Source organism: Sinohyriopsis cumingii, chromosome 13, assembly GCF_028554795.1.
Source record: "Sinohyriopsis cumingii isolate HCF-2022 chromosome 13, ASM2855479v2, whole genome shotgun sequence".
NCBI classification, from domain to species: domain Eukaryota; kingdom Metazoa; phylum Mollusca; class Bivalvia; order Unionida; family Unionidae; genus Sinohyriopsis; species Sinohyriopsis cumingii.
This window is the reverse complement of record NC_142973.1, coordinates 64434800-64455420: the sequence shown is the minus strand read 5'-3', so window position 1 is coordinate 64455420 and position 20621 is coordinate 64434800. Positions and strand designations below refer to the sequence as shown.

The window sequence follows — 20621 nt, the reverse complement described above, 5'->3', positions numbered from 1 at the left end:
TGCATGGTTATTGACAGACCATGGAAGTAATAGTTATCCAATTGATTTAAATTTTCTTAGTAAAATTAGCAAAACAAATTTCATCACTACGTGTTGGACCATTTTGGTACAATCTAACTTGCGAGGTTTTGCCCCAAAATCTAAGTCAAACGCACACACGTACAAAATTGAAAATGAAATGAAGACATATGCAAGTGCATTTGATTAAGCCTACCCTATTTAATTTCTCCAGGTGGAGTGATTGGTACGCACTAGTGTTACCAAGTTTGAGAAGTAGGGAAAGGCGAAAAAGAGACCATAACTATAGCACTACAGCATTTACAGTGGAAGCAAACGAGAGTATTCCCTGCAGTCATCACGCATGCAACTCCATATTTTGGCAGACAAAGGCATGACAAGCTGAATATCTTTCTTGAAGCACCTCAGCTTGAAAGTCGATATGTCGGATTCGTCTTTCAAGATACATGTTTCCACTGTTTTTGTTGTATTTTTGGGAATTTTGTAGAAAGTGAGCTGATCAAACTGCAACGTTGATTTTTCTTTTTTGGAATGCAATTATCAGTCTGATGAATTTTAACAGCAATGATGTCTGATAAAGATTTGTTTATGTTAGAGTATTCAATGACTTGGAACGTCCTCTCACTGGAAGGCTTTAGTGTTCTTATTGGGGTTGATTATGTTCATGTCTTAGTTCGCACTGATTTTAGTTGACTATGGAATCATCAGGAGGAAGAAGACATGAGAATAATCTTCCACAAAATTCATGCCCACTAGAATAGTTTACACTATGTAATGGTTGCTTTCTGGTACACAAGTGCTGCTCTTCGCAAACTGATCAGCTCAGAAAGGAAAAATGGTTCCGCAGTGGCACTAGCAATAAAGTGACTTGTCAGAGTTAAAACACGAGATGGCCTGACTCATTTGGACAAAGGTTCAATGTGTTCAGCAATTCCTATGGTCCATCGATAGCAAAGTGAATGAAATTAATTTAACACTACTGCTGAATAACCAGGAAGAATTAGATGGCTCTTGACGAGACACGAGATCCAATTGTTTCTTGTCTTGTTAAGTTTTAGTTTGAAATTAGCAGCTTCTGACATTCATGATTTAGACAAAGTAAGATTTTAATTATTAATTATGAAGAGGGTACAGAAAATTTAAATTTTACCAGCTCCAGCAGATGAAGGGGATACAGGAAATTTAAATTTTACCAGCTCCACCAGATGCCTCTTAGACGTCATATCAGGTATGGTCAACTGTTTGAAAGTAATCCGCATTCAACAAGCGGACTTTCTATCACATCCTATCACCTATTAACAGTGGATGGTACATGAAAAATTGCAAGCTAAAGCCTGCTTTTACTTAGGAAAGTCTCGTGCCTACTTGAAAATATCTCTAGGTACAAAAACAAAATTCAGAGTTTTTGCGTCATAAAATTATAAAATTCATAAGCGTTTGATGCAAAACATAGAATGAGACTGGGTTGAGAAAGACAAAGAGGATAACAACTTAAATACCTAATCTTGAGCATTTCAGGCGCATTTAGTGATATGAAATGTTATGGTTTTGGAGCTTATACTAGAGTAATGATACCATATATATATCTAGTATTAATGATCGACATTCTTCCGAAGTTCTTTTTTCTTTCCTTCAAATTGATGAGTATAAAATTCCTTCAATCTGAGTCATGTTGATTATTTGCAGCAGATTGCAAACATTACATTTTGATCGCTCCATCTTTTCTAAATACCACTGAGGCTATAAGAAGAACCTTGGAAAGTGCCGATTGGTTTGACCAATACACGAGTATGTAAAATGCTAACAACACATAAGGTTTTAAATTTTACTGAATGGCAGTCACCTGACAAACATATTTTGAAAGCTTATGGTCATCTTCGAGTTAAATAAAATACATGGACATCAGTTCTAAATATGAGGAAATATAATGTGTTGCGATAATTTTTTACTTGTAGGATTTTTTGTGATTATTTGGGCCGAGTGGCCCCAACTAACATTGCTGTAGGCTTCTGACATGTTGACTTCACTATACTTCCTACCCCCGATGAAATTTTAAAATTTTGTAAGTCTGATTGTCATAATTATACATGTATTACCCAGTTTTCATGTATTTAGTAAGATCTATTAAGAATTCAATTTACTTTCAATTGGAGTTTTTAACATTTGTAACGACTGATATAGATTGTTATGGCAATGAGTAGGCTGACCTATCTCTGCTCTAACGATCAAAACACGACTCGATTGTTTTCCAGGACATATTATTACATCTTGCTGACCTTCCATCCATTTGTTATTTGGAATGTGTTAAAAACTATCAAGATTATGTATGATCGTCCGTACGTCCGTCCATGCCTTAGATTAACATCAGTGTTAGGGTTTTCGTGTGGTCACTTTCTCAGTTACATTTGGCTCAACATGCAGACCATATCCAACTGCTTGTTTCTATTTTGATCTCAAACTTCTTGAAAGAAATCTGAAACTTGTAAGTACTGGAATACATTACATTGATAGTTGTGTGGCTTAATCCTTGTCCTGAAACACTAGTTAAAACGCTATTATTATTATTATTATTATTGAGCTAAGTGTTATCACACTATGAACATGGGGATTTCAAATTGTTTTTTGGAGAGAGCTCTTTGTGTGCACTGTCAAACATCACTGTCGTACATCACTGTCGTTGGGATTTCCACAGTATTGACTTTACCAGGGATATTTTTATATAATTTTTTTCTCCATCCCTTTCTTCACCAGTATTAAATCACTGATGATTACTGTGATGTTGATTTGTTTCTTTCATGTTTCATATTCTCTTGATTTTTATTTAAAGATCTGTGTTTTGATATTTTCTACGTTTCCTTTTGGGACATCTTTCTGTCTGCAGGTAATGATATAACAGTAATGTAGCAATTTCTATCAGTTTTGTCTTTTACTATTAGGTCTGGTCTGTTTGCTTTGATTTCACGGTCTGTGTGGATTGATATGTCTCAGAGTATAGTTGCTTTTTCATTCTCGGCTGTTATTTCTTGTTTATAATGGTATCGTTTTGGCGGTGCATGCCGTTTATGGCTACTAATGGATGGGGCAGAAGCTGCAGTGGCTCAGTGGTTAGTGTGCTGGACTAGCAATTACAAAGTTGCGAATTAAAATCCTACCACAGGACTGACCCTGGTCGACTACCTTGGTGTGTCCTTGGACAAAGCACTTTGCTCCAACTGACTTAGAACACACTGACCTACTTGTTTTGCTGTAACAGTATCATAAAAGACCAATTATTCTGAGCATGGATACAGCCCATGGGAAGGAGGGTGTTGGAGTGAAAGGTAACACTTTTATAGGTAATATGTATGTTTCCTTGTGCTTTAATTCCATTCATATCCTTTCTGGGAGGATGATCATATTTGGTTGCATTTATACAAAGACAAGTCAATGATACAAAGGTTTCAGACCCTGGATGGAGCATGCAGATAAAAAGGTGTGTGTGTGGGGGGGGTCAAATGTCACATTTTCATTGGCAATATGGATAATTTGAACTTGTCACACCAAGTAGAGTGATATTTCATGTTGATGAGAACATGACAATGAAGGTTTCAAACCCTCAGTGCTGCTCCAGAGATGGTGGTGGGTGAGGGTGGGGATGGAGGAAGAAGGCTGGGATGGGTTGGGGGTAACTGATGAAAATAAAAATGTACATATTTTTGTGTTGTCTTTTCTTATTATTTATCAGTCCTTAATTAATTCTTTATTACTGTCCTTCTTGAACTTGTACCAACCATGCTGGCAGCATATGTAAATACATTTAAAGATAGCTGGATAATGGTAGAAATACTACACTATCTGGTACATAATATAAAATACAAGTAAAGGAACAGCTGATCGTGCCTTTCACTAATATTATTATGAGTTAGATGCAGTAAGATGTGTAGTGAAAGGAGTGTTGAAAATAGTGCTAGCAAATGCATATACAAAAACTAGAACTTGAAAAACCACCCCTTCTGCCACAAAAAGTATGGTCTCTCATTATAGGTCAAAATACTATATACATGTAATAAATCAATTTGTGCTTTATTTTTAAGACTTGGTCCCTCAAGACATGTTTCAATATATATATACCCAACTGCAGGGCATTCTCTTTACTGTGACCTCCAAAAACTTGAAAGAAAACAAAAATATGAATAAAGGACATATACAACACACTGAGATTTTTAACTACTGACACATGGAGATCAATCGATCGATTGAGAGAGAGAGAATTACCCATTATTTCATTTCATTAACCAACTCAACTGTTATTGTTGGAAACAAAACCCATACATACATATATACAAGATGTGCAAACAAAACCCATACAAATCTACAAATGTGTAAATGAAAACTTTATTATATTTTGTTACAGCTACATAGAAATACTTTCTAATATAAAATGTATGAAAAACAAATAATCACAATTTAATAAAAATACGAATTGGACCCGAAAAAGGTGACAACAACTAAATAATTCATCCAAAAAGTTGTATATCTGATACGATGCTTTCAGTACAAACAAAAGCCTTGCTGGATCTTTTGATATGTTCACATTCTTGAGATACTGCTTTCAATACAGTACCGTTACCAAGTCCATAAGACTATCCCCATATTTATACACTAACAGCTAGTCAATTATAAGTAGTACCCTTAATGTCTTCTAGTGACATGCACTAACATAAGTCTATCCCCATATTTATACACTAACAGCTAGTCTTTTATAAGTAGTACCCTTAATGTCTTCTAATGACATGCACTAACATAAGTCTATCCCCATATTTAAATACATTGGACCAATGTAGTAAGAAAAAAATAAGCCCACCATCTACGATGAACCTACATTGTGTTTCTATACTGTTAACTGTATTGTCAGATTGACAACACAGTACTGGATTATTATAGTGAAAATCCCCATACATACACTCTGTGTAACCTTCCTTTCTCTTTAGACTGCCCATATAAATTGGTCCAAAAAGCAACTACCTTTGGTCGCTATAGCTTCCAATTTAGGAAGCTTTGCTGACCTTGTTCTACTGTTATAACACTGTCCAAATGGCTCTGAAATTAATCTTTTGTTTTCAGCAAACAAATTAATTTTATCTTTGGCAGCTCCTTTCGACTGCACTCCATCATGGTCTTTTTCTCTAAAACTTTCTATTTTTCATTGTTTTCATACAATTTATGCAAAAAGAATTACTCTGATACATTTCCATAGTTACCATGTGGCTCTTCTGTAAAACAGTATATATAAGTATATACTGGGCTTAATGTCATGCCAGCACAATACTGGTATAAAGCTTAGTTCCTACAAGGAAATAAAAATAATACACAAGAAGAAAATATTTTATGAACATAAATTTATCAGATAAGAGGAACAGATGTTACTATTCTGTAAATGATATATAAAACAAATAATAAAGGTTCAAAATATAAAATCTGTTCTATATAGGGTCTGGTTGTACATCGTCATATAGTTTTTTAACTGAATTCACATTATAAAAATCTCCATCTCACCGAGTATGTAAAACGACTATTTTTTCAAATGAAAAACAATGAACTAATGATCTCTGAACACATCTGAGGCATTTAAATTTTATTATTTATACTGGCCCCTTAGACTGAAGGGCTTGAATATGACTGAAATTTGGTGTTATAATGCTATGGATGAATTATTCTTCTATAAAAAAATAGGGAATACTGCCCACATTTCTAATAACAAAATCACTGCACAACATACATTAACTGAGTGAAAAAATGCATAGTTTAAGATGCAATACTCGATAACACACATATGAACTAGATGTGTTGGTAAGTGAGTGCCTAGAGAATACACCCCACCCCACAATGGCAATTGTAATAAGCAGATCTGTTGGTAAGCATGTGCTTACAAAATACCCCACCCCCACCCTGTACAAATGTAATAAGCAGATGTCCCATTTGTATGAGTCGGAGATGAATGCATGAAAAGATGCATGAATAGACAATCTGTATTAAGAATGGGCTTAAGTCTTTAAATGCTGATCAAACAGTCCATTTTTGTTTACAGAACACAATGTTTAGTTATGAAAAATTGAAGACAAACAAAACAAAGATAAATCCAAAAAATATTTACAATCCTCAATATACAAAGTCCATTTTTTGATATAAATTGCACTTCATGTAAAATGTCAGCTGACTCATCCCATGGCAATAAGTTTGTCTCCATTAGTTGCCTTCCATGACATACAGGAGGAGACTTTGGCCAAATTCGTTGCAAAAGGGTGGGGGGACAGTGGCCAAGATCACTCACCTGCCTGACATCTGCTTAATAGCCAAAAGCAACAGCATTTAGTCAAGAAACCTGGGTCACTAAGATGCTTTCTGCTCAAATTCTTAAATGCTGCTGATTGCAGATCTTACAAAAACAAATGGTTCAAGGTTTCCCTACTTTTTCTATCCAAAGATGAATACCTAAGAATTATGTCCAAGACTGGAGGGCCTTTAATGCAGTTTTTTGAGCATCAACAGTATCCAAAAAAGAATCAAACTGAGGTCTTTCAAGACAGGTGGTTTCTTAAGCGATTCAGTGGTTCTACTATACTCTATATAGTCACTTTTTCAAATTGGATTCTCGTATTAAGTCATCATTATTTACCCTAGCCATCAGCCTTAATTGTTCATACAACTTCTAAAACATGACTGGCAGCCTTGCATATTGACAATGCATCAAAGAAATGATAACAAGGATATTCAGACTGAATGGATGATCCAGTTGCATTGTCTCATAAAATAGTACTGAATACTGGAGAGCAACCAACAACTAGATATCATGAAATACATGAACTCATCAGCAACAATATTTACCTCCCATGACATAGGCTGCCATCCAACATTGCAGAAATGTGTCTAAAAAAAGTCACGCAATTTATGAAAATTTCTTAGTGGAATCAGTTTATACATGTATTGAACTTAGATTCTGCAACTTTTTGTACATGTTACAAAGTACGAATTTAGATTTTCAAAATTATGTTTAAAAATTTGTCTTTTTAAATGATCCGATTTATATGACCATTCTAAGCATATCATAGACATGTTTCCCTGTACTAGTTTAAATATGTGACCCAAAGTGCAAACAATGTAGCATATATTGCATTCCCATTTACCATTCAAAAATGCGTTAAAGATTAAACTTTCTCGAAAATAATTACAATGAAATAGATGACCCATAACACCAAAGGCTGCATTAAAAAACAATTTTATTCAAAGTCAGGGCAGAAGGAAACTATGTTACTGTTGTAATGGGTGGGGATGCAAAGACTAACTATTGTGTTTGCGAACGGAATCCAGTTCATCTGTCTTACAGTCGTGTATGTACCACTAAGTGGTCAAGCTCAGCTAGGCTGGTCAATATGTGGCCTCGTATATGTAGACTGCTACACTATCAAACAATCTGCTCTTATTAGTAATATTCCATCATGGTGTACAAGAGCACAGTCTGCATCTGTGTGGCTCAATTTGTCTCAATTTATTAACTATTTATTGATTACAAATAAGCATTACATGCTTTCAGAAGAAGAAAAAAAAAGAACAGGACAAAAAAAACCCCACAAGATTTTCACATAAACAGTTGTAAGTTAAACATCTCAATATTCAAGGTGAATAGAATTCTATGTAAATAAACTGCACATCTAGACCTAACAAACATGTAAAAATGTCTTCCCCAACAAACTCTTTTGTGCATGAAACAAATTTCACATGATTAGCTTGTAATGCAAGAACTTTCTTGTCCTCAATGTTGCAAAACAGAAATCGGTTATGCCAAGATTAGGACAAGAGTGTTAGAAATTTGTCCTATAACACTGTCCCGATTGGATGCAATCTAAACATTTTGGAAGGGGAGGTAAATATGATTGACAATGAAACCTATTTTGTGTAAATCGTTCAATCAACCAAAACAAAAAAGTTAATATGTCAAGAATAAAATTAATTGTTCAACTTAACCTGATAAATATAATTTATCACAAAAATGTAAACCATGCACACAAAGAAAATAAAATTTTTTTCCATGTGTTTTAAAAATATATCTTTGTTACATACAAGGTACTTTAAAAAAAATATCCTTGATTGCACATGGAAAAGGCTGTGATTTCAATGTCTTGCAAGGGTGCCTGAAGAATAAATACCTGCATTTTGCACTTGCCTGTAATATCTTCCAAAAATAATAATGAAAGTTTTACACATGACCAAGGACACTACTCCTCCTTAAACAGGAACCATGTTTTAATAATGGCAGTGTTGTACCAGACATTTAGGGCTTTAAGATTAAACTGGATTTTATGAAAGGAAAGAGAAAAGATCTTATGTAAATTGTCCACATGAGGTATACAGAGTTTTTGAGCTGATATAAGGAGATATTTTAATTATAACTACTAAAAATATTTAGATTTTCCTCTTATTGTACATTTTTAAAGACAAAAATCTTGGATTTCCATGGATTGTTCTCCATTCTGTTCAACAAAATTAATGGCTGCAATACTAAATCGACAAAATATTTTACACTAATTTGAGAACAACAGTTTTTTACAAATTAAGTTTGTATAAATAATGCTGTGTATTTTGTCAAATTAATGAATGTTTTCATAATATAATAAAGAGATTATTCATGAAGTCACAGATTGATACAATCAACATTGCAGGCGTGTGGGTACTATCCAAACATGACAGATTGGTCAACAGATATGAGAGTGTAACATTAAACAGATTTTAATTATTGGGAGTTTACTGTATGGGTTTTTTAAAAATAAAATTCTGCATTCAAACATGAATTTTTGTGTGTTGGCAAGATTGCAGCCCATTTTGGCAACAGACTCTGCACCCAAATTTTGATTGTCACTTAATTTTAGTTTGCTCGACACTAATCAATGCCTGATTTCTTCATCGTTTTCAGACATGATTATGACTGTGACAGTTAAAATTGCTCTTTGAACAATTTTGTTACTATATGTAATCAGTAGTTTTCTTAAAAATGTTTACCTTTTCTCAATGAGTGTAACAGGTATATGAAAGTGTATGGGTGACAAAGAGTATCGTATGGCAGCAGGTCATGTGTGTTCAGTCACTGACAATTTAAACGATTCATGTCGAAAACTACTTATACAGACAATTAATACCTCAAGCCTGATTTTTGTTGTTTGGGGTTCATCTTTTTGGCATTCTCGATGGCACCTTGTCATTTGTTATATAAATGTACCCTAGAGGGTCGACAGTATTAAGACATTTTATTCATCCTGACAGGGAGAGGAGGAAAATAAAAAATATTGAATTAGACCTAAATGTGGAAATATAGGTCTGAATAGCATATATACCAGTAGATATACTTCTTTGCATACATACCAGTAGATATACTTTTTATATGGAAAACAAAAGTAGTTCAAAAGTGATATTGCCACTGTGTTGATTTCATTTTTCTCCCCCAGATATATTTAATTATCTCATTAAGAAATACATACTAAAGTTAGTTATTGATATAAGATGAGTTTCATTATAAATAAATCTCTCCATATTCTGTCATATGGAATAAGCATAATAACACATTTGTCAACAACCTTAATACATATCACTGTTATAAGAATACTAGTTTCCAAATCAATCATTTCTTTAAAAAACAATTTAAAAAGCATCTGAATATCTGTTGGTGTTATGAGCACAAAAATTAAGTATTTGAATCTTTTGAAGTGTTATAAATTAACAAACATAAAATTCTGCTATGTAAGTTTTAATTGGAAGGTTATATTTACAAACTTTATTTCTTTATCAAAAATAAAAACCATGGCATTGTAAAGGTTTGTGGTACAGTGTTTACATCAAAAGTATCAACAAGAGAAGTAAAATTGGCAAATTTTGCAAATTTTCATCATATGTACTGCAGTATCACTGATTGTGTTTGATTTATATATGTATAAAATTTAACAGCAAGTCAGTACAATACTGGCTATGCCTAATATGTTCAGGGCTAACATAATATATTCATCAGCCTTGTCTTGATGAGCATCTGTATCAAAATAAATGTCAGAAGAATTATTGGTATCTGCCATCTTTCAATCCGTACATTGAATAAAATGTTTAACAATCTTCAAGGTCAATTTGGCAGGTGTGGGAGTTGGGGTAGTTGGCATGGAAGTTAATATTAAAATTTAAGTTACATCACAATTGCCAAAAAAGCCACTCTTTGATAAAAGTTAGGAATTTTCTCAATTACTTTTGACAGAAAGTAATTTAAGTAAATCAAATCTCCAATTGAGTTCCAACTTGTCCAATCAGAACAGTTGTTGTTGTTGTTGTTGTAGGATTTAACGCCATTTTTCAGCACACGATAGGCTATACATGGCGGCCAGTATTAATGGTGGAGGAAGAACCCAGGAAATGCCCAGAAAGAACCACCGACCCGCAATCATAACAGAAATATTATTGATAATTTTACATTCAATGTCATTTCTGTGCTAAAATAGTCCAATTTTATTATCATCTCATTTGAAGAGATGATTTGCTTTGCATTAGTCCCTCATCTAACATCAATGACAAATATAATGCAGAAACAGAGCTGGTCTTGTTTTGCCAAAATTCATGTAAATAAAAGCATATAAAAACTTCTTTACCCAATTTTCTTCACTTATTTCAAACAAATTTGATGATAGTAAGTTTCAAAACTTGCAACAAATACAGTGGATAAGGTCCATGTAATGCTCCTTCTGAAAACAGATCGTTTACTTTTATGGAAAAGTTATGGAGTAAACAAATAGCCACATTATACAATCAGTAATAAATATTAGTTTTACTTTAAACACAACAAATTATCACTCAAATAAGATTTTTGCAAGATGTGATGTTAAAACAAATCATTCCAGGTCATTTACAAGGTGAAATCCTGTATTTGAAACTGAGCACAAAATCTGAACATACTTTGACAGTGAAACAGATTTGTCAGTTTCCTGACCTGTATAAAAACATATACAATAAGAAAAACAAGAAATAAAACCAACAAGAAAAACAAGAACTGTATCCAAACAACACATGTCCCTGTCAAAATGGTGCAGCTCAAGCAAGCTTTGTTCAGCATGTAAGAATAAAACTCTAAGTCAAACCTGGATGAACTCAAAATACATTATAAAATGTTGAAAACTGAATTAAGATTAAGTCTTGTTAGTATAAATATCATATAAAATTTGGTTTCAACCATAAAGTCATTCAAAATTTAAAGTGAACTAAATTTGTGACAAACAGATGGATGTAACAAGATGTGACATAATGTTAAGGTACAAACAGACTGGCAACACCATATAATCTCTCAAATAGGATATGGCAGGGACATAAAAAAAGAAAAGAAAATGCCATGCATAGTGATTTATTAGTTGCTTATCAACCAAACAACTACAGTTCATAACAAACTCTTATTTTTTAATACTGTACATAACTTCTTGGTAATAGTGAACATTTTACAACAATAAGTACAATGATGAACATCTTCAGGGAAATTCTGTGGATTAACTTCTCATTGCAGAGGCAGGTCCAAGATCTCCTTCTATGGGGAGTTTGGAGTTGGTTTTGGTTTTTCAATTATGAGGAGGGGGTGGTTTGTTTTGCTAGCACAGCTAAATTTGATTTTCTTTCTTCTGTTTCGAATGAAAGTGCACTCTTGCTACTAGAAAATGGACGGTCAACTGAATCCTTCACCCCACCCCTGGGCCCATGGAAGGGTAGATTTAAGTGAAACAGTAACCCCAAAGCCTATCAATTTGCCCAAATATGCAGAGAAAGCAAAGTTGACTTCGCCTTTCTCAAGATCACCTCTTCACCACAATCATATTTTTCCATATGAGTGGTAGTCTTATTCAAAGGGTAATAACAAAACTTGTGCTTCTTCTGTTCAAGAAGCAATGGGCAACAGTTTCAAAGTCGTATTTTCATGCTTTTGATCAACTTTAGTGTCAATTTAAGGATCATTTACATCTGCAGTTATGGTTCAATCCATGAGATTTCTTTGAAAATCCATTTATAAATGTTAAAGACACATGCTTTTCCAGTTTAATCAAGAGTCTGTATAGGTTTATAAGCTGACTGTTAGTAAAGGTAGACAAATGATGGACAATGATTGTTTTCTTTATATAAGCTGACTGTTAGTAAAGGTAGACAAATGATGGACAATGATTGTTTTCTTTATATAAGCTGACTGTTAGTAAAGGTAGACAACTGATGGACAATGACTGTTTTCTTTATTAATAGCAATTTTGGCTGTAATTAATGGCAGATCAATTATATTTGTATCAGTTTAAAAGACTGCCATGCAAGGAAGCTTTCCAACATAATTCTGACAAGTTGTTTTTGAGCAGTCATTTAAAAGTCTTTTTATCTATAGTATAGGTAGCCATATTTAATGGTACAATGGCATTAATGTTTGTACAAATATGAAAGCTATCCTCTCACCCAAATTTGGTCATAACTGGTCAGACAATTTTTGAGGAGTTTAAAATAGCAATTGTTGACAGGTACGCTATGGATGATGTATGGAGAACATAGGGCCACACCATAAGTTGACTTGGTATTATGGCCAGATGAACTCAAAATTTATATTTTTCACAAGTTTAATGAGTATTTGTTTTGGTTTTTAACCATTTGGCACAATGGTTAAGTAAAACAGTTTTTGCAAACATTCCATATATTTGCCATTCTACACTTACTTCTTCCCATTTTGCCCAACTTCGCCAAGGTTTGTGGGACTTAAAAGACTTTGCCAAAAACTGATTCCAGTGTGGATCATATCAATTTTACAAAATGGTCCTGAGAAGCTGTTCTAAACTGATTCCACTAAAATGTAATAGCAATTTGCTTTTGAAATATTTACCAAATAGTATTCTCTTCTGACAATTCAGGTTTTCATTTCAGCATTACTGCGAACCATGTGCAAATACCATGGTAGCCAAGCATGAGCAATTAACCAATACCTGCAGATTAACATGTAACAAAATTTTTTTTTACACTGCCATTGGAAGACTATATTTAAACAAACTGCTACACTTTCTGTGTGCCAAAACTAGATAAGTAAAGAATTCTGAAAATGTATAATCTATACTACGGAAATCTACACATTTCCATCCATGGATTCATAGCTGAACGAGTCTGAACAGTTCCTACATTGGAATTCCATGTTTCTCCTTCTGATTTTTCATTGCCCATGCCATCCAATCAACTTGTGACATTAATCTCTTCATCCCTGTCTCCATTTGATCATTTAGCGGCTTGCCATTTTCGTCTATTGCAGTGTGGACCTGAGGTATTCCAAACATATTGGAGACGCTGATACATCCAAGCTCCCCAGTCAAGGCTCGTAGTTGCGTGCTGCAACGTACTCCTCCATAAATACCTAAATTATAAAAAGATCAAGTCTGAAGTCTTCTAAAGTATAAATACTACCTACTTATTAGTTATGGGGGCCCCGAGTGGCAGAGTGGTCTAAAGCGCTCTCCATTACGGATAACTGCCATCTCACCTCTGTCTGCGCCGGTTTGAGTCTCGGATTCAGCCAATGTGGGTATGTGAGAAAGCTTGCCAGTAGCTTCTCGTGGGTCGGTGGTTCTTTCTGGGGTTTTCCTGGGTTCTTCCTCCACCATTAATACTGGCCGTCATGTATAGCCTATCGTGTGCTGAAAAATGGCGTTAAACCCCACAACAACAACAACTTATTAGTTATAACCTTTTTCAGGCATTTGTACAACTAGTTACATAAGCTTTAATCTTTGAAAGTTAAGATATTGGATCTTTGAAAGTTAAGATATTGGGATAAAGTTGTCTCTGATGTGGAGGAAATTGAGGACTTTGATCAACTATCACAACAAATTATCTAAGCAATGAAACAAAACAATTAATGTTTTAATGTATATGGGAAGACCAATGCTGAAATGCTAACAACCCTTACTCCTCATGTGCAGTTACTAGCAAAAAAAGAGAATTAGATTAAATCCTTTGTCCTTACAGTTTTAATGTTGCTACACTGACAGCTGGAAGTTATAACTTATGATATTATATACATATACATATACATATACATATATATATATATATACACACACACACATGCATTATTGTTATTGTAATAGAAGCACTCCTAATAAACGTTTCCCCTTTCATCCACAAACAAAAGAAATTCCTACCTTATGGAGTATTACAGATTAGTATATATTCATTATGGTATTTCCAAATAATTGTAATTAAAATAGTACATAAGTAATCAATGTGACTGTTAGAAAAATCAAAACAACTTAATTCCGAATGTTTTCAATCAAACAGTACTGTATGGTATTAAATGCACTGCCTTCCCCACACGGGCATGGGGTCTATTAGAATATAACACACACACAATAACTCTCATCCAGATAAATCAAACACCCACTTATAACACAGGGGTAAGCATGGATCCCACTTTTCTCAATGCCAAAAGAATTGATCCTTTATTGTTGAATGTGAAGAAAATTTAGATACAAATTGGTAAATGACACCCTGATACACTGCTTGTTTGTCATCCATAAATTGTAAATAACATCATGAAATTCTCAACTTATAATTAAAAGTCCCATGATATGCTACTTTTTATTTCTAAAGTAAAGTTCTCAGTACAATGTAAAAAAACAACAACTTCAATATAATTTTGATAATTGAAAATGTGACTAATGCCTACTGGTGGCAACACCTTATGAAACAAACAGCAATCAAATACATTTTTTCAGGTGAAATTTGTGTTTCAGTCTTACATTTTAATTCAGCTTCAGTGTAATCATCATAAATGCAATATGCCCTCTTGTATTCAAATGTGAAAAAATATCAATCTACCATCACAGCTTTGTATGCAAGCATTTCTGTGAGAACCTAATCAAATGCTGACTGTGTTTTGATCTCTGATTTGCATTCGTATTTGTTGTATTGTTGCACTCAATTAAAAGCAGACCTGGTTTGTATTATCACAATAATTATGACTTTTGTATCAAATTAAATAAAATGAATGGAATAACTAAAAAAAAGATAAAAGACATGCAAATTCTACTTGAGTAAGAGCTAGTGGTCATGGTTGTGTGTCAGGTCAACTCATTTTAATTCACCACTCAAACACTGTTATAAACATTACTGTGTAAGTAACAATTAAACTACCTTAAATTATCCTAGTGATTCAAATATGCAACCAAGCATAAGGAGTACCTGGTGAATTTAAATCCTTGTTTGATAGATATGGTTCATTTTGGAGAAGCAAGTTCCAAGGTTTGTAGTGAACTTAAAATAACTGAATTGGCACTCAGAGATCTGCTCACGGAAGAACAAAAGTTACATTATTAAATGCAATGAAATCATGGCATCAATATTTCACTAATAAACAATTAAATTTTTGCAGTCTCAACAGGAACAGTTTTTGCAAGAACAAATGTCTCTACTATATGAACAAAAGGAATCTAGTTTTGCCCAGCAAAAGGCAGTGACACAGTACACAACATTTTGCAGGTAAACAATGAGGCACACATGTACATAATGTGTTGAAACTAAGTGGAGTTAGGTTTTTCACGCTCTTTGAGAGACTGGTTACCTTGAAAATAAACATAATTTATGAAGAAAGCGAACTATTTCATTAGGAAAGCTGTATATTGACAACTATTTCCAACACAATTATAACATGTGTATTCAGCCATTAAACATTGCTGCAACCCACTTCCAAGGTCCTCTCAGTGTCCAGCCAGGATAGCACCCACTTCTTCATTTTTCCAAAGTCCTGTGTTAACTGACGCTCTTGTTTACAGTGCAGTTTATGCTTTGGGACCCCACTGTGTGAGAGTTATCAAGGGATATATATATATATATCCCCTGATAGCCTTATTGGATCTATCTTAAAAGTTTCTCTTTCCAATTAATAAAAAACCAGAGATTTAATGTTTTGTTTTATTGTTTGTAATCATTGTTCTTAATATTATCGGCTTGACAAACTGGTTTCATTGTCCACAAATTGAAGCCATATTTTACTGTGCAAAAGTCACAGGCTTTGAGCAGTCTTGGAGTGACTGTCAGCTGTACATAGTTCATGCATCAGCAATTACCTCGATTAGCCACAACAGCAGTCTCTCATGTAATCCCTGTACTCATTCATATGTACAATACACCGTTAACATGTTGAGGGTGACACACCACAATATACAATGATCAACAAGGCCATCTGAGTTGACTAGGGTATGGATATGTCTAGCATTAATAAATCTATGTGCTGATAAAAAAAAATCCTTAAATCAGGTCAGTAAAGCATAAAATATAGGTCACAGAGAATTTAATTGGTTTAATGGACATAGCAGTAACAGAGATACATCAGTTATGAAGTTTCATGATTGAAGCATAAACAGAAAATGAACTTTTAGCACATAAAAAAAATCAGTTAAGTATGAAATATAGTTCACAGTGACCTCATGTTCAATAGGGACACTCAACTCACAAAGATGCATCCACTTATCAAGTTTCATTATTCAAAGTAGGATAGTATGTATATGACATGCCAAAAAATCACATGGTCATGAGTTAAAGGCAAAAATGTAACCATAAAAAACAGGATGACTATATGGTAATTCTATTGTTGTAAGGGTGGTGGTAACAAAGATGCATATCATCGTCAGTTTCATAGATCTAGCACTGATACAATACTGGAGAAATGAGCATCAAACAGAAAATTTAACAAAAGTTGGTGCAGATAAATGCAAAACAGAACTACAGATCGCAGTGACTTTATTAGTATGGGTGTAGTACCAAAACAAATGCATTTATATACTACAATCATGCAGTCTAACGACTAAAGAATTTAACAGTAAAAATAAACTGAACTAACATCCATGAAATGTGAAGTATGGATTACAACAACCTATATTTAACATAAGAGTATAGTACTCATCAAGATGCATCTGCTCACCAAGTTTAATGATTTCAGGTATAACAGTATTACACAGAAAATTTAAAACAAAACTGGTCATGAACTAACTGCAAAATCTTAACACAAGTCAGTAAAATGAGGGCAGGTCACAATCCCCTTTTGTTCTAGGGATGCGGTATTGATAGAGATGCAAGTATTCATCAAGTTGGATGATTTGACATGAACAGCACTTGAGACTGAGCCCAAGTCATTGAATCATGAACTAGCTCAAAGTGATCAACTTTTGTGACAAGGCTTTAGATTTTTTGTTGTTGCTGTAGGGTTTAACACCACTTTTCAGCACAATATAGGCTATACATGGCAGCCAGTATAAATGGCGGAGGAAGAACCCTGGGAAGAACCACCGACCCACGTACACACGCTAGCCGAGCCTTGGACTCGAACCCACGTAGACAGTGGTGAGATGGCAGTGATCCGGAACAGTGAGCGCTTTAGACCACTCGGGGCCCCCAAGGCTTTAGAACTCGTCAAGATGCATATACTCATTCAGTTTGATGATTCTACCATGAATAAAACTTGAGATATAAACTTACAACACAAACTTTATCCAAGGTCAGCGACGCATGAAATATGGGTCTAATTGACCTTTTTATTATAAGAGTGTATTTATCAATGTACATCCTTCCACCAAGTTTCTTGATTCCAGGAATAACAGAATTATCCAAAACATAAAAAACTCAAATGTGGTCATGATCTCGATGCAACTTCTTAAAATAAACCAGCAAAATGTTTTTGTCTTGTAAGGGTATGGTGCTAAAAGCAAAATTTAGCCAAAGTCAATAAACATGAATTGCAGGTTCCAGTAACCTACTTTTATGATGAGGGTATAGTACTCATCAACACGCATCCCTCACCAGCTTCAAATGTGAAATGTGTGACGGTGACCCTCCTTTGTATTAAGTGCATGGTACTAACAGAGATGGATGCAACCAACTACTTATATTCTAGCAAGAACAGAGCTCAAAAAACTTAGTACACATAATTTAACCAAAGTCTTTGAAGCATAAAATATAGGTAACAGTGATTGCCTTTTGTGATGAGCATGTAATATGCATCAAAATGCATCAATCACCAAATTTAATGATTCCAAGCAGGACAGTATTAAGTCAGCCTGCAAAAATCCAGAACAAAACACAAGGACTTTACTATGAATGTGCATGTATGTATAAAGTTGGCCCCACTTCCCTGAAGTTCAGTGTCATTAAATCCAAACTAAAACTAATGTCTCGGGTCTAGGAGGTAAAAGTCTTTGACATTTAGTGAGGGCATATATACTTTTATCAGTTTAGATGCTAACGCCAATATTGGGAAAGTACAATAACTTACCTCTGCTTTGTGGAGGTGAACTACAATGTAGGTCAGTGTGAGCTGCTTTGGACATCACTGAGTAATACTCTACAAGTTCCTTACCACATGTGCAAAGCTGAAGCTCAAAGGAGGATAGCAACAACATTGTAGCATATGTAACACCTATGTCACCTATTATTTGTAGGCAAGACAAATATTACATTTGTATATGACCACTCAGGTGGCCATGTGGTTAGAGTGTCCGCCTCAGATGCGGAAGGTCGTGGTTTCGATCCCCAGCCAAGTCATACCAAAGATTTACAAAAATGGTACTAACAGCTGCCTCGCTTGGCACTCAGCATTAAGAGGTTAGTGTTAGGACTGGTCGGCCTGGTGTCAGGATGTGACTGGGTGGGACATCATGCTACATGTCTGCGGCATGATGCCCCAGTGCTAGACATCACTATAAACTGTCACACTGCAGACACTGTAGCGATATGACAGAAAAATTGTTAAAAGCTACGTTAAAAATCCATATCACACACGCATTTGTATACATTATGACTGAGGAAATATCAGCTAACCTGGTGAGTAGGTGACAATGCCACTGGGTCTCCATGCAAAGCTACTGCAGGGAAAATGGTCCACCATGTTGGCGAGGGCAGGTGGAATGCAGTGGTTGTATTCACATGATACAAACAGGAAGGCATCAGCAGCTTTAATCTGATCGTTACAATCCTTGAGTTTCTTTGGTGCCTCAGACAGATCCTTGTAGAAATGAAGTGGTTTCTTCAGTAGGGGTAAATCAAGTTCAATGGGATCTGGAAGACAAAATATGGATCCATTATTTACAGAAAAAAAAGCATGGCCAAATAGTTGATTCACTGAGTAATTGATTGGTATTTACAAGACAGGTAAAGTAATATAGTATGCAAAGCACACTCAAGCATCTTGCTTAGAGACACACCATATTAGCTGAAATGGCCTGGTCTGTGCAGGATTTAAACCCAAATCCCTTCTGGTTGTGATGCCAGCATATTAACCACTAAGCCATCTCACACTGGTAGACACTTTGACTCCAAATCAGAAGGTCGTGGGTTCAAGTCCTGCCCTGGCCACTGCCACTTAGCCACACTTGCTCCTGTGGATTCAGCAGTAGGTGAAAACTATACTGTGTGAAACTTGCCAAAAACTCCTGCAAGCCCACAGGACCAGTAACCTGAAAATGCTACTGGCCCTGTCCATAACCAACTGGTCCTACATTCATCATACAAGACAAAATGTAGTCAATGACTTTAATGGTAAATGCAGGTAGACTAACAATAAGTAAGGTTTCAACTGAGGAACAAGGTGAGTGACATAGACTAATTCAGATAAAACTTGTACAGCATGTTTGACAGGTTACTGTTATACCTCATCACTTCTTCCATGATGTAGACTTGAAAAAACATAACAAAGAACCAATAACATTTAAAAAGTTTAATATATTTCATAATTAATGTTGCCTAATCTGGCAAAACTGAGCTTCACTATAATAGAAACTGATAAAGTTATTGTACTTTGGACTAGTTCAAGCTGATCTCTTGAGCACATAGGAGCAACCATTTTTTGATCAGTTGTCTGTTTTGGATAATGCAAGATTTCTATAATTACCAAATGTAAAAAAAAATCAGTTACAGTAAATGAAAGTAGCATTGAGGTAAGCCAACATTCTATCCATTACGCATGTTGACAATGCAAAGAATTTCACTTTATACCTGTCCATCTTTAAGAAATCAGCAATAATTGTGGAGTGGAACCCATGCATCCCCATGACCTTGACTTCCTTGTCAACTATATGCATCTGCATGACCTTGCTTTCATTGTCATCTATATGATTCCTCATGACCTTGACTACATTGCCAACTATATGCATCATCATGACCTTGACTTCATTTTCATCTATATGTATCATCATGAAACAATAAGCCAAATATGAAAATCATCTCTTTATCTGTGCAGACAGAGTTTATGGTCTGGCAAAATATTTCAGTACAGCCTTTCTAATGCTCATCAAATCTCCATACACTGGCCAGCTTCTCTAAACAAACCATAGTTTTGGCCCATACAGTGTCTGATTTAGGGAAATTTCACTTTATATCTACAACAGTATGGATATACATGCAGAAGAAGACAACTATACAATTCAAATGTTTTGGTCTGGTGACAAGAACTTTTTAAAACTTGTTCAAAAGCATCGTCTGTATGCTGCAATTATGAGCATCAGTTTATCAAAGACAAATTAAATTTATCCAATAATTTTTAATAGAAATGG

The 20621-nt window shown here is 34.7% G+C and overlaps 1 protein-coding gene across 3 annotated transcripts in view; it reads right to left on the bottom strand.

Moving 5' to 3' along the window:
- Nucleotides 1–4376: 4376 nt before the first annotated feature.
- LOC149785724 (uncharacterized) overlaps nucleotides 4377–20621 on the bottom strand; it is a 40206-nt gene continuing 23961 nt past the window's right edge. For all 3 annotated transcript variants that reach the window (XM_089979600.1, XM_089979602.1, XM_089979601.1), the window contains exons 3-4: nucleotides 18892–19128; nucleotides 4377–13435 (exon numbers count right to left, since the gene is read on the bottom strand). In XM_089979600.1, the coding sequence (XP_089835726.1) occupies nucleotides 13203–13435; nucleotides 18892–19128 (470 nt within the window). In that variant the 3' untranslated portion in view covers nucleotides 4377–13202. The remainder of the gene's footprint in view (nucleotides 13436–18891; nucleotides 19129–20621) is intronic.